Here is a 15378-nt window from a genome sequence, read left to right as displayed (position 1 = left end):
TGCTGCGCTGCAGACTTGTGTGTGCTCCACTGCAGTCGCCTTCCCAGCCATTTTAGAGAGCAGATAGGCTATGTTATGGAAATAATGGCATTTTTTTTCCTTCCACTAGCTACCGCCAGCCTTGACGTGGATCTCCCAGGAGTGTGCTGGGAGGTCCTGGCTCGGTGGCTATGTGGCCAGGTGGCAAAGCAAGCCCCAAACACAGTGTGGCAGCCGGGCGGCAGCCTCAGCAAGGCATGGTAGCTTTGGAACGGCCTCCGTCAAATTGCTTATGGGGTATCTTTTCTGTACCCTAAGATATCAAATCCGTAGTGGTTGTTCCTGGGATCGTCCTCTTTAGATCCCTCTTGGAAAAAGCTGGTAAAAACTAGAGGGGCATTAATGATGAATGAGTTGGGAAACAAGGGCTCCAGGGTAACACTCTGGATGCCCCAGGGAAGATCGATGGTAATAGGGGTAACGAGAAGCATCTGGGTGGGCTTTTCCAGGGCCCTGCAGAGAGTTACAAATACTGAAGCTTCCCCAGGTTCTACCTGTTGTGGCTGAAGCTGGAGAAGACAATTGGCCATCCCCAGAAGCGGTGGGAGCATCCCAGTGAGGCTGGGAAGGGGAGAGGAAGGGCACAGCTTCTGAGTGTGCATAGGGGGGATGCCCCAAGCCACTGAACAGGAATGACAGAATCCAGTTCCCTGGGTCTGATAATATCAGACCTGAGCAGGTTTTGGTCTCTTCCCAGGGACTTGAATGTGCGGAAGGATAAGGAAAGGGGAAAAAAAAAAAAAGAGAACTTCATGATTTCTTTTGTTCCAAGGAAATATCAGCAGGGAGGTGAGTAAAGGAGAGATGATGAAGATCTGCAACGGTCTGCGATTTTGATGTGGTCCTGCCTGCTCTGCCAACGTGCAGGAAGTTGCAAAACGGGAATCTGTCTCCTTGGTTTTTCCTGGGCGTCTTGTGCTCAAACAGCACTGAAGGCTCCCCGGGAAACGGATGGGTTTGTATGGCTCCGTTTCTCAAACATATAGGAGCAATAAATCCAAATGTAGATGCTCTTTTAGAGATTAGTCTCTCTGCGAAACAGTAGCACCCGAGTGAAAGACATTGTTCATGCTGCTTTTAACAGGCCTGACAAGCTGGATTTTCCTGCAAATCATAGGAAATGTGGGTCCTGGAGAACATATGCTCCAAATGTTGGGGGGGAACAAGTGACGAATGTATCTTTTATGTAATCAGCTGGAGCTGCTTTGCTTTTCTTGTTTTAATAATGAGTAAGTGAAATGTGCTTGTGAAGAGGGACATGTTCAGGGAGGTATGAGAAAAATTAGGAAGATTTCTTGCAGTGGGTGCCTGTGCTCCTGCTGCACTGGGGCAAGCACCGAGTTATGAAGAGCTGCATGTCTGCAAGCTGGGTTAACGCTGATAATCAGCTAATCTGCGCTAATAGTGAATATTCACAGTCAGGGCCATTTGCATGTGAAGGAGCAAGTGAATTCCCCTGGCAATCAGTGCAGTTTATTTGAGCCCTCGGTCTGTGGAGGCAGATGTGGCTAAAATTCAGCCCGGTGTCAGCAGTGTCAGTAATGCATCGCTGTTCGGAGAAAGTTATTTTGGACTCTCTAATACACAGCTCCTCAGACAGCAGCCCCTGGCCCAGAGCTGGGCCAGGAATTAACTTGGCCAGGATCTCTGGAGTTCTTCAGAGGGCTGGTACAGAGCACTATTGTGGTTTTCCTCTGTTAAAAAACAAACAAACAAAAAAAAACAAACCCAAAACCGACCCAAATCTCAGTTCATAACTGCCCTAGCAAAATTGGAGAGGGCACGTTGCTTTATTCCGCTGCAGAGTTACTGCATCAATGAACACAGAAGTTCGAGGAGTTTGACTTGCTGGCTTATGCTATTGAGGGTGTATTCTGGGTAGGATGAACTGGATAAATAAGGAAAAGAAGCTGAGAAAGGGGAAAAAAAAAAAAAATCAGCAAACAAATAGGATAGAAGTGGAACAGAGAGAATGGACTGGAAAACAAATAAAGGACTGTGCAAAAAATAAGAGTAAAGATGCACAGAAGGGATATTTCTAATAAAAAATTAATAGGGTACATATACTTTATATAGAACACTATTCATGCTAACACACCTTTGGAGTGCGGTTTGCTCTTTTATCTACAGCGGTGGCTGATCTGGTGCTGTAAGGCTGTTCACTCTTGGAGGGTCGAGCGGAAGGGGTTGAACTGGTGTGAGAACTGGTTTGCGAACCTCACCTTGCCGAAGGTCCACCACTATTTTTATATACAAGCTTGGTTGTCCTTACTCCGCTGGAAAAGTAGCAAACTTTGCTGAAAATCAGCAAGTAGCATAGTCTTGGGGGCAAGGAAAGAAATTCTTTCTTCCTCGATGCCATGATGAAGGGACTGAGTTTTGGATTTCAAAATCACAGGGGCTCCAAAGTCAGTAGCTTCTTTGAGAAATCAAAATTACAGGGAATGAAAACATGATCATAGTTAGAAAATGTGTGTGAAAGAAGAGAAGGAGGAGATAAAATGAATGCTGAATCCAGGAAAAAGTCAAGGACAGGGGGCTCCCGGTTTTTGCAGGCAGTCGTACCTCCGTCCTGCTAAAAAATGCATCAGGATTTGGGAATTTGGACCCAAATGCTGTTGGAAGACTTGCCAGAACTGTCTTGAATTACGGCCCTTGAAGAAGAAAAGGCAAAATTTGGGAATCACCGAGACTAGATGCAGAGCGACCCGAAAACAGGGGAAGTGCAGTGATTGAGGAGGTGGTCTGATGACGGACATTTCAACGGGGCAGGCTGGGTCAAACGGACCCAGGGACTTCACCAGCTGAAAGAGGGTTTTCTTTGTACGCGTTTGTTATGGAACCAAATAACGTGTGCGTGCTCCTATATTGCCCCAGGAAAGATGTTTGTGCAATTCTTTCGTGTTGTCAAAACAGGAGGGGAGAGCATTGCTAAAGCTACTAGGGAATGTTCAGAAGACAAGGTTTCCTTTGAGGAGAGCAGCTTAGGGGCTGGCTGGGTTTCACAGCCTTCATTTACATATGCTGAGGCTGTGCCGTTTCCAAACGACCACTGCAACCGCCTTTCCTCGCTTTTCTCCTCATGTAGGCACAAAAAAAAACCCATTAAAACATGTGGGGAAAAAGGGGGAAAAAAAAAAAAAAAAGGTCCTAGTGAGTAAATTTATATTATGGTTTGGGCTAGACACTTCGATTTTTAAAAATAAAATTCTTCCCAAGCAATGGGGAACCCTTGTTGAAACCTTGCAGTCTTTTGTCGTCGGAATCGTGCTTGGCAGCCCTTCCAGGTGATGCTGGAACTGCCGGCGGGGTTCAAGCCGGAATGTGGATAGGGCCATGGAAAAGCTCTTGAGGGACTCTGCTATTATTACCTATTGCTTGCACTGTCTACAGCGGCGCTCGGAAAGTTCTCCAATCTCTAAAGCTGGTATGGTGAGCGCACCGCTAAGGTCACAGTTTATATCTATCAGTTAACTTGCTAATTTGAAGGCAAAGCAGTGAAGTGGAAATGTAGAAAATAGAAACAACATGAGCAGGTCAAAATATCCAAAACAGCAATATGAGATGTTCCAGTGTAAATACATTTCTGTAAAAGGTGTGAATGAAACTTCAAAAAAAAAAAAAAAAAACCCAAAAAAACCCCAGATGATGGATTCGGCACAGTCAATGAACACAATTATAAGTAGGTATTGAAGGAGAATATTCCACCAACCATGGATCCACAGATAATAATTAATAAGAATCAACTCCACTCCAGGCAGGCAGGTGCCCGGCATTATTTCACAGTTGACTGTTCGAGGGGTAGAGGTACTCACCTTTGCCCCAGATCTTAATAATTTACTGCAGTTTTATCATTAAATCGGCATATAATTGGGAAGGAAATGAGGTTTTTTTCGTTGCGAGAGCAAAGCAATACCGTTAATTTAATCATTCGTAGGAAAGGCTTTCTGTAGTCCTTCGGTATTTTGCTGTGGTTTTTTTTTAATTAAGTAAAGTAAAAACAATGCCATTTTTGTCATCTGTGCTTGGTGAAAATATGACAGTGTGATGTGATTTGCAACTTAAGCACAAGCTGGGAAAATACATTTTATCAGGACTGGCAATAATGAATTACAAGGGAACACAAATAAGCTAAGAATATATCTGAGACCTCCTACCATTTCTGAAGTTTCCAGTGTCTGCGGGGAAAAGAAAGGCTATTTCAAGAATTGTACTTCTTTTTATTTATTTTTTTTTTTCCTCTCAGCAAAATCGCCATAGCCTTGTATAATAATTGAATTCATTTAGCCTTTAGAATACTCAACTTTGCAAATAACAATGAAAATGAATATTTCATGACGAGGAGGATGATCAATTATAGTTTTGTGACTTTGACTGGTAGCCCAGCGCGACGGAGCCAAGCGCTTACATTTCACGAGACTTTTTGCACCCAGCTAATTAAAAAAAAAAAAAGGCAACTTAAAACAATGAGCGGGCAGGTGGAGACGGTTAAATAAGACCTTTATTTGGGGGTTGGTTTGTTGTTTTGTGTGGGTTTTTTTTTTTTTTCCCCCCCTGCTGGGGGCAATGTTCTGTGGCTCAGTTTGGTACCTGGAGTTTGTTGTGTATGCAGTGCAGGGGGGCATCATAAACCAGTTGCACCTGCAGCAGCGCCCCTCCTCTGGGAAAGGCTTCCAGGAGGAGACAACCGGGAGGCTTGGGTCAGAAGGGTTGGTGCGGGGTGTTTGTACAGAAATGCCCCCTGAGGCGGCGGTGCTTATAGGAAAAAGCAGGTTGGGGGTCTGAGCAGTTATGGGGCAGGCAGGTGGTAGTTGCTCGTGACAAGCCCCGTTTCTAGGGGGGAGTACAGCGAGGCAGGGGAGTGATTGAAGAGCAGCTGAGAAATACTGTAATCTAGCTGGGAACAGGATCAGGCTCCCTCCTTGTAGCAGGTGAGATAACTGTAGGAATGTTTTTTATAGATGCTTACTCCATTCCTGGGAAATGCTGGGGGCGTGGGGGGAAATTTTGCTGGTGCATTTAGTGTGGAAAAACTAGCCTGAGTTGCAACGAGCGAGGAGAAACAGTGAACCTAACCAAAATAGTGGGCAAGGTGCAAAATCCCCGAGCGAAAAAAGATAATAAAATGCTGGAAGGGGGTGTAACTTTTGCCGAACTCTGGGATAGCCTCTCCAAAGGGAAAGGCGCCGGGGAGCCGGCAAAGGTTGGGCTCGGGCTATTGGGAGCAAGGCAGGGTGTCGCTCAGCTGGCGGTAACTTCACTTTTTCCTTTATAATAAACACAGCTCTGCCTGTTGTTTGCTTGGGCGGGGGGGGTGGGTGAGCAAAGCCAAGAAATGCCAAAAAAAAAGAAAAAAAAAAAAAAAAAAGATGGGGGGAGAGGCGAGCCCTTCCACGGTGGGAGCGGAGTTTCGGGGGGGGGTGTGTGTGTGTGTGTGTTGGGGGGATGGAGGGGGAGGTGTGGCGTGGAAATCCGCTTTGAATCCCAGCGTGGTGCCGCGGCCGGCGAGGTCTGAGCGGGTTTCGCCAAAGATTTACTTGACTTCAGGCTGGGTCTGCCCCTGGGTGACGTCACGGGCTGGAGCAGCGGCACCAGAAGGCTGGATGAGTGACAGCCCAGCCTACTTTTTAATAGCTTTGTCATGTGACGGGGAACAGTAGTAAGACAGGTGCCTTCGGTTCACTCTCAGAGAGGGTCTCGTTGCCTGCATGAGTGTCTGTCGCCTGCCTGCCTGCCTCTGGACCCTAGTTTGCCAGCTTTCCTGCCGGCGCTCCGCAGCTGGATGGCGTGGGACATGTGCAACCAGGACTCTGTATGGAGTGATCTGGAGGTGAGGGGTGGGAAGGGGGGGGGAGCGCGTGGGCGGCGCGTGGGGTGCAAAGGGGGGATGGCGGGGGGGGACAGCAGGGGACCGGCCGGCCGAGGCAGCGTACTTTGCAAACAAGTCCGAATCTTATCTTAACTCCAGTAAGTTTGCTATTTTAAGGTTACTCTGCGATGCCTTGAGCAAATCAAAGCTGAGCTCCTGTCATCAGTATCTCCTGCAGTTGGAAACTATTTTCATGTGCCTCTGGCTCGCTTTCCTGTCATATGCAATATTTATGCTCTAAGATATTGATATGAATCGGTGTCTGAAGTCTTTCCAGTGGCGTTTAGTGGCCTGGTTGGAAAAATGCCATGTTTATTTAGAATAAGATTAACATTTCTTTTTCAAAAAAAAAAAAAAAAAAAAAAAGACACCCGAAGAAGTTAAAATTAACCACCGGCTTCATGTTTTAATCGCTTGTTTCACTGTGCTCTGTCGAAGGTTTTTTCCTTGTTTATCAGCTGCAGAATTCAAACACGCACACAAGAATGAACACCCTGTTGTTTGGGTTTAGATGCTTTTTAAAAGAGATTTCTGGAAGGAGACGTTTCCCTGCTTCTGGTGGTATTGGAATAATGACGCTGGTAGCTAATGTCCCGTAGAGCAGGGTTCGCAGTCAATCCGAGTAGTCCAACAAATGGTTAAATCCCACTGTACAGCAGAGACAACAGGATGAACCATGAGAATAGAGTTTATGCAGGACTGTGTGAACTGCTGCTGCTGCTGCTGCCGCCGCTGCTGCTTGTGTAAAAATAGACGGCAATACATCAAATCCACAGCTTCTGCTGGCTACAATTCATAAAGGAGAGAGAGGGGAAAAAAAAAAAAAAAAAAAGGAAAAAGGCAAGCAGCTCCCTGGTAATCTCTGGAGTATAAAGTGAGGTTTGAGGATTTCTGCATGTTTGCATTCGGCAAAATGGAGCGTTACCTGAAAGTTCGGGCAACTTGCGAAGCCAGGCAAACTTTTCTTTGGACCCCATGGAGAGGAATCCCAAATACAGACCTGCTCAAAGGAACTAACCCTCTGGCTGCGAGCTTGGAATAAGTGCTTAAAATGCTCCCCTCGGGCAACGGGGGAGGGAAAAACAGGTTACAGGCAATGCTTTTTAAATAAGATGTTCATGCTGTAGAGAGCTACCCATCTAAAGTAAAATCGTTACCGTGTTCTCCAGTATTTTTTTTCCTATCTGATGGAGCATGTGTGTGGATTCTCAAGTCTTTTTGTCATGTTTTAAATATTTGCAGCTTCCCATTGTATTCACTGATTTCTGTTTGCATATTGTAATTGCTCTTATCTTGTTTTGATTTCTTGGTAAAGTGGAATAGATATGGATAATTCATATGTCCTGTAGCTATTATGAGTCAAGGCTGTAAGTGGATGACTTTCTGGCTCCAAAGTCCTAATTGTTTCTGAGTAGCTGAAGTATCCTGTGGGTTGTTGTCTGGCTTGTAGCATGGGTCTCAGCTGCCGTAGCTTCATTTTTCCATCATGTATTATTCCTAATGCTGCTAGGAGCTGATTGAGGAACCAGCTTATATGGAAATACTGAAGGTTTATTTTAATCACTAGAGTTCTTGCAGTAATTTCAAGCTAGTAACAGAATAGATAATTTATGTCAATGACTTTTTCATAGTGCAGGGGGGGGGGGGGAAGAAGTGGAAAAAAAAGGGTTTGATCTTAATATTAATTGTGTGGTGGATGGATTAACTGTGGGTAGGATTTTACCAGTGTGCTCCTGCATTGCACTTCCTGTAGCAGTGCTAGCATCTGCGTGCTGCTTTGGCTCGGGGGATCACCTTTACCGATCTAAAATATCGCAGGCGGCAGGTACTGGAGGCAGCTTTCATTTTTTGAATCATTAATGTTTGCTGTCAACTTAAAACGTATTGTAATCTCGCTCACATAATGACAAGACGGCGTGTTGCTTAATAAAGGCCTGCATCACTGTAGCTGATCAGCGTCCCCAGTGCTTCACAGCTTAATGAAGGTGATGTACAGTAAGGTTGCGAAGATTGATAGAGAGAATCCACATGACACGCATTCCGTCAAGTCTCTCTTTCTTTCCTGAGTTCATCCCCTTAGCTGTTTGAAAAACTTGTTAAAAATAAAACACAGATTATATTTTCATTAATATAATTAATATGGCAAAAGTCCAGTCTTCTTTTTCTTTTTTTTTCCTTAGTTTACCTTCAAAGGCACAAAAACGTCCAAAAGGTTAATGGAGAATTATACTTAATTATAATGATTCATTATTGTCAGTGCAGTTAAGCTAATTTATTGTTTGTGCCTGAACTAAGAGGGAAAAAAAAAAGTCTGTTGGTGTGAAATAACGCACAGTAATTAGCCTTTTGTGTTTAGTGACTGCTTTATCCTCCTAAATGTTACTATGAAATTAAGGCCATAGTTAAGGAATAACTATCATATCAAATAACGGTGGGAAGACAGTAAAATGTATGCTAGCAATGCAGGTGCACCTGTTACAGATGTATAGGCAAACAGTAAATATCAGCGTGTCAGATGAGGACAGTTTTAGGACTTGGAGTGTTAAATCTGGCATCATCCAAAGGCCAAATATAAATTAATAACAGGAACACTTGCTCCTAATGTGTCTCAGATTAGAAGCATAATGTCATATTCAGAAACATTGATTTTATTATCATGTCAACATTGGCAAGAGCATATATACTTCATTTCAGCAATTACTTTTTTTTTTTTAGGTGACATTGCAGTCACTATAGGCAAACGAAAGCTGCGATCAGCAGGATTTTTTTTTAATACCATTGTTTATGTTGCTTCAAAAGCCCACTGTAGGAACTTAAAAATGCAGATTACCAAGAGTAAACATGTTTAAGTAGGTGGTTCACAGAGTGAAGCTATTTTTACAAACGAAAGCAGTAACAGATCAGCAGGATACTTTAGAAGTCTACGGCATCAGTTATAAGCTACTGACCTCCCCAACACAAACCTGAGAATCTACCTTTTCAGTCAAAAACTAGATTATCCTTTAATGAGATCAGAGATTTCGTCCAAGCATCAAAAAAGGTCATCTCTGCATTATAAGATTGCTGCCGGAAGGTTGTGTCTCACACTAAAGAAGAGGGAACTCTATAATTTTTTTCTTTCTTTTTATTTTTTTTTCTCCTATGACCGAAATAACGGTAAAAAATTGTGTGCGGTGAAAATTACTTAAGTGGGGTTTTGACTTCTTAAAGTTCTGCAGCCCCTTAAATAATAGGAAGAAAAGCAACTACGGTTTCAGAGCCTCATTTTGCAGCCTCTCAGCTCCCTTGCCCCTTGGCCTATTCCGCGATTATCTCGTAGCGTCCTGGTAGATGGAGAAGTTGTCTGGTAAATTATAGCTCGCACCAGCTGCACCCAGTCTTTGTGCCAACAGACAAAAAAAAAAAAAGAAATCTCTGCTCGTGGCTGCGCTGCTGCATCCAGCCCGCGCACTGCAGGCGCGCCGAGGTTCCCAGGGACAAAAAACCTCAATGAAATGCACCTTCAGCAGCTCTCGCTCGCGGTGTTGTAAAAGGCGGTCCTTTGCAAGAGTGACATAACCGGTATTGAGCAATTCACGTCTGTGGACGGCGTGTTAGTGCCCTACAGACATCCCTCTTTGGAAAGTGGCACTTTCTGGGTTGATTTCCGTCCAAATAGAAGTTGGGAAATCATTCAAATCACCCAGTCAACTGACGGGAGTCAAGGAGGACCTGCTGTTGGGCATCCGTAACACCAGGCTAGAAATGCTCGGGGTGGAAGCCCTTAGACTCAGCTGACTTTAAACAGGTTTTAACCATTCAGCGCCTGGTGCCTTTGCACCGTTAAGTGTGTTCTGCGTTATACCCGTGTCAACGTAGATGTTGGGAGATGAGTTACAAGGGTGCATGGTACAGTGCGGGAGGAATTGCTTCATCAAGCAGCACTGACGTATGGGACTCCGCTATTTGCCAAGCTGTTGCTACGTGTTTTCCATAATTAGGAAATGGATTTGGTGGATACTCTTTTAACATTTCAATTGCCATGCTAAAGTGGATGTGTGGTATTAATTTTTTTTCTTGCTCAGTAGGTCAGTCAATGCCCTCTCTAGCTTCATACTAGCACATAAAAGGACACTTATTCCAGGTTTATTTGTATTATCTCTACTCTCTTCGTAAGTCATGGAGACAAGAACATTTTGCACTGCTGGAGAGGATCCATGCAGACTAGACTTTATTTACTACCTCAACCAAAGTGTTTCACAGACCCTCTACGTTAGGAATTACTGAATCGGAGGCTGCCAGAGGAGGAAAACCCATTCGGTTCCCTCACTGCAGCCGCTGTCTGGGGACGCTTCGGAAGCTGACTGGGACAATATACATGTTCACACCAAGCAGGTGAAAGGCTGCGTGAACTAACTGTGCCTGTCACCCAAAGGTGAATATAGGGCTATTTCAGAACGCTCTTTGGTTGCCAGGACCCTGACGGGTAGCTGGGTGGCTGTGGTCTGTGCATCACTGTGTGCGTCGGGGAAAACGAGCGCAGCAGCATCACTGACCCTTACCTTTTTTTATGCCCATATGGTAGCCACCATCATGACTGACCTCAAGGATTGCGGTGAGGATCCGCAGAAGTAAAAGTGTGACTATCTCCAGCTTGAGCTAGCCTCCAGGGCTGAAGGCTGTAACAGGCTGTGCCTCTTTAACCTGAATGCATCAGGAAATGCGTGACAGACCTTGCCCAGAGGTATTCATCTGTAACTTCTACCTGCACTGGTACGCGCTGAAGCAGGAGAATAAGGCCACGCTTTGGCCTCTGCTGTTGGATTTAATAAAGCTTTGAAGGCGATTGTTATCAAAGGGTACGGGGAGAAGGAAAGTCGTTGCCCCTGGACAGAGATGTGGTAGAGAAGGCAGCTTACGGCCTCCTGTTTCCCCCTCCCTTTTGCATGCCTGTATAGAGCTAACAATCATCTAATACTTACTGGGTGGTTTTTTTCTTTTTCCAGAAAAGAGTCATTTCTAGTGACCCTGTGCCATGGCTTAATTGAGGCTTAATTCTTATCACATGATATTAAAGTTAATAGATTCCTGGTAATTAATGAAACTATTTCTGTGTTACTGTTTCCTGCAGTGTGCTGCTCTGGTTGGCGAAGACCAGCCTCTTTGCCCAGATCTCCCAGAACTTGACCTCTCCGAACTAGATGTGAACGACCTGGATGCGGACAGCTTTCTGGGGGGGCTCAAGTGGTACAGCGACCAGTCAGAGATCATCTCCAACCAGTACAGCAATGAACCCGCCAACATATTCGAGGTAAGGCAAGGCAGTGCCGGTCCACATTGCAAAGTCCTTGCTGGCTTTTTTCCTAATTTCTTTTTTTTTTTTTTTTTAATCCTGGTGGGCAACAGTTTTTCTATTTTTTTCCCCCGTTAAGAGACAACAAACGTCATGATGTTTCTTACGGGTTCTGACTGGCGCCCTTAATCCTCACGATCAAAACCAGGCCTGCGATCTGGAGAGAGGGGGGAAAAAAAGCCGTGAAAGGAATTAAATGGAACTTTAGATTGTTGAAAGGAAAACGGCTAAAGAGTACCCTGGAGCGCACTGCCCTGTGGCATCACAGCAAGGAGTTGCATACTTGTCAGCTGCTAAGGAAAACAGAAGTTGAAGCGTGTTTGTTGTCTTCCACATGCATTCCCCAGCAAGATGTGGAGTGCAGCACAGCAGCCAGCTGCTGAGGAGCTGGAACAGCTCTAGCAAAGGTTTTTAGCACTCGGAGAGCTACAGTGCAAGGCACCTGCACACAAATTGAGAGGTCCTCGTAGTTGATGTATAGGGCAGAAAAAGGGGGGATGTGAGGGCTGTAGTAGCTCATGAACCAGCACATCGTTTGGGATGTTTCATCTCCTGGTGGAGGGCAGTCTTAAAGTAAAAGTTGAAGGGTGGTAGGAGAGATTTAAATGTTTTCTTTACAAATCTGCCTTGAGGATCAGGGTGTACGAGAGGAAGGTTACAGTCTCTTTATCTCTGTCTCCAGTCTTCTTTCTTTTGCTGTGTAAAGCCTTCATGATTCTCTGCCTCATGGTTACGGGGCAGCCGTGCCCCCACCCCCCAAACCGTAACCCTCTTCTCTCCTCGATGATAGGAGATGCCATAGATTGTCCACTGACTGGGAAATTGGACAATAAATTGATTAGCTGGCAGGAAGACCTTGTGCAACAGCGTTCTCCTGGTGCTGCCTCTCACAGCTCCAGGAAGTATGGCTGGCCTGCTGGCTCGGGGAAGCCCCAAATTATCACGGTGGAGTTTAAAGGCTGGAAAAGATTAACTGAAACAGTATAGTAAAGTGCTTACCTAAGAAGTCCTGAATTAAATGCTTCTTTTTTGTATACAGCTCTAAACCCACAGTGATCTCCCTGATGCAGATGAAGTTACTCTGGATTTATACCAGTGTAACTGATAGCTGAAACTGGTCCTCTCTATTCAATTTCTATCATTTACACCCAAGTAACATGGAATTAATTTTATTCAAATCAAAATGAAATTAGCCCTGCAAAACCCTGTGCTTAGGCCCTTTTTTTTTAATTAGTTGTATAGCGTTCCGTGCCTTGTTTTGCAAAGTTTCCAAACCCTGTCTTGCTCTTGAATTGCAGTTGTACCGCCTCGGGCAGGGCACGGTGTGTTAGTGTGTAGGTTTAGATGGTCCGTAGCAGGGGGGCAGGGGACACATTTGCAGCTGGTGCGAGAGAGAGTGGTTTTGCTTTTCTTACAACCAAGATGTATTTTTCCTCATTTGATTGAAAGCCAAATGCAGAGGCATTTTTCCTTTTGGAAGAATCAGTTGAAGATGCAGACTTTCAAAGTGGAAGTTCCACATAAGTAATATAAATTAAGCATCTACCTGCTCTAAGCACACAGATCGTCCCAGTTAAACCAGTGGAACTTGAGCACAGGCTCATTGCATGCCCTGTGCGTAACTGCCTGTTGCACTGGTGGCCACAACTGCCAAGTCCATAATTGTCTCAGATAGGTAGTGACGATTCCCCTACATGCCTTGTATAGGAATTGTCACGTCCTATATGAGGCAATTCCCATTCTGAAAATCAAAGCACGTTGCAAACAGTGAGGCAAACAGATAAGCTTGTGTGTAACCTCGTTGGGAGATGGTGACACGAGATACTGGTCGTCGTGTGTAACCTCTCATGGGCCTATTGGGGTGAGTCTGAGGATGAGCAGCCCCAGTGTGAAGAAATAGGTGGTATGCAACTGGGGGAACACATCTAGCCAGCAACTAATAGGTCAGAAATTATAGTTTGGAAATGAAATAACGCTGCTTCCTTCCTAACGGGGAAACTCTGATGTCCTCTTTGCAAATGCTTGGATTTACTTGCGGTCACCGGCTTCAATTGCAGGTTGCATCGCTGTCTCTGACAGCAGCATTTGGCCCATACTTGCCTGTAGGGACAAATGGTGCTCTAATAGCGTTTTGCAATACTGCAGTACAAAACTAGGATATTTTCAGGTTCGTAGTGTTTACGTATTTACGTTTCTTGGTTGCTCGGCCTAGGAAGATGGTAATGAAACGGTTGTTTTCTCCTCTCATACGTTAACCCTGTCCCCATTCTCCGTCATGCAGCTGGATACCTTGCACAATTTCTCACCTCTGCCACTCTGTAATGTGACGACTGGGGGTGCTCAAGAACAGAAGAAGATGTCTTCTTCCTCCAGAGACTATCTCACATACTCTGCAAGGAACTATTTGTTTGAGAGAATGGAAGTTTTGTGCAGTTTCCCATTGATCTACATTGGCTTTTCTTTTTACAGAAAATATTTTTCTTTTTTTTTTACTTTGTTTTTCTTTTTTTCTCTCGTATCACCGTGGGAGTATGTTTTATCTAACTTAAGCTTCCAGATGAGGCTTTGTCATACAAAAATAGAAATACACAGGCTCTTTGGGGTGGAAGGGAAAGAAGCAGAATGGCAAACAAATGTTGGGAAGTACAAGAGCAGCATTAATTGCGCAAGCTGTACAGTGTTAATTACCAAACCTAACCTTGAATGAAGCGCACTCTCCTTTGAGGTATTGATGCAGTAGATGTGGCCTTGTCTAGGTGAAGGCCGGTGTTCAAAAGCCCTTTGCAAAGTTCCTGGATGTCTCAAGCTGGTGCACTTTTTTTTTTTTTTTAAGAAAGGCTTGTATTTTAGAAAGTGAAATCTCAGGTTTTCTGCAAATCATGTTCCTGGAAGCTCAGTTGAGCCAAGCACCCACAAGCTGAGACACTCCCGGTGGCACTGGGGGTCTCACGGAGAAGAAATTACTAATAGTATATAAAGGTCCAGTTAGGCTAGATAGTATGTAACTGTTGTTGTCTAGCGCTTAGCGACATGGTTTAGTGATGGTTTTTTATCAGAGTTGGGCTGACGGTTGGACTAGATGATCTTAAAGGTCCTTTCCAACCTAGAAAATTCTATGATTTGATGATTCTGTATAAATCCCTGCTCTCATCTGCTTAGGTGTGATGGGATCCTGGCCTTCACCCTAGTATTAAAACACACCAGTATCCTGTACACGCACATAGTTCGTCACTGCTTTATTCCACTCACGCGCCCGTGTAACCAACACTAGTCCCCAGTCAAGCCTGTACCGTCTGCCCCAGCGCAGAGGCTTTTCTTATCAATGTGTGTACATATGCATATTACAAATGAGTTGGTTTCTTTTTATTCACAGCTTGCTCACTTCTGTTTTTCACCTGGTTTTCATTGCCCATTGTTCTGACTACTGGAAAGATAAAAATGAAGGAGGTTTTGCCCCTCGGGGCACTGGCTATTGACACAAGTTCATGCAAGTAAATAGTTAACAAGTCACCCAAGACCAGTTATTTAGATGGTTCACTGCATCATTCACTTTCATTATTTGCTTTTGTGAAGAACTAGGCTTTAAAAAATTGTATTTGTAAAAAAAATTGATGTGGCTACTTCCAGAAAATCAGAATGATTAGGTTTTTGTTCTCAAAGCCAATGCTATGTGAAAATGTGAACAACCATACAACTTAATGTGGCACAAGTGAGAAGGCTTTTTGTTCGCGGAAACTGTTGTCCCCTGAGGCTTCTTCAAATATACCATACCCTATCATGTAAGGTTAGTCATATTTAAAATTATTTATGACCCATGCCTAGCATTATGGAGAGGGAAGACACCTACAGTGGATAAATCTCTTTGATGGCATTGCTTACAAATAACTGATGTTAAGAGAAAATGCAGCTCATAGATAGGCAGTAACCTGAAGTATAACGAACTTGTGTAAAATCATAAAGACTTCTAAGTGTGGTATTCTCATACTTGGCAAAACACTTTTTTTAGCCTTTAAAAAGACTTCAGAAAACACACGTTGCTTGCCCTCCGTGGGTTCAATTTTTTTACGTAATTCTGTATTCTAGAGAGATGCTCAATGTCTTTGATGACTTTATTTTTAATTGTTTTGCGTAGGTGTAG

At 44.3% G+C, this 15378-nt stretch overlaps 1 protein-coding gene across 2 annotated transcripts in view; it reads left to right on the top strand.

Moving 5' to 3' along the window:
- Positions 1 to 15378, top strand: part of PPARGC1A (PPARG coactivator 1 alpha) — a 388237-nt gene that overhangs the window by 318341 nt on the left and 54518 nt on the right. Inside the window, exons 1-2 of one of the 2 annotated variants that reach the window (XM_074147114.1) lie at positions 5733 to 5869; positions 11019 to 11198. In XM_074147114.1, the coding sequence (XP_074003215.1) occupies positions 5822 to 5869; positions 11019 to 11198 (228 nt within the window). In that variant the 5' untranslated portion in view covers positions 5733 to 5821. Of the gene's footprint in view, positions 1 to 5732; positions 5870 to 11018; positions 11199 to 15378 lie in introns of those variants that run through there. The other variant, XM_074147113.1, reaches the window with a different exon arrangement.

Source organism: Numenius arquata, chromosome 5 (genome assembly GCF_964106895.1).
Source record: "Numenius arquata chromosome 5, bNumArq3.hap1.1, whole genome shotgun sequence".
Taxonomy (NCBI): domain Eukaryota; kingdom Metazoa; phylum Chordata; class Aves; order Charadriiformes; family Scolopacidae; genus Numenius; species Numenius arquata.
The sequence above is the reverse complement of the archived record's forward strand: the minus strand, read 5'-3'. Positions and strand labels throughout refer to the sequence as shown.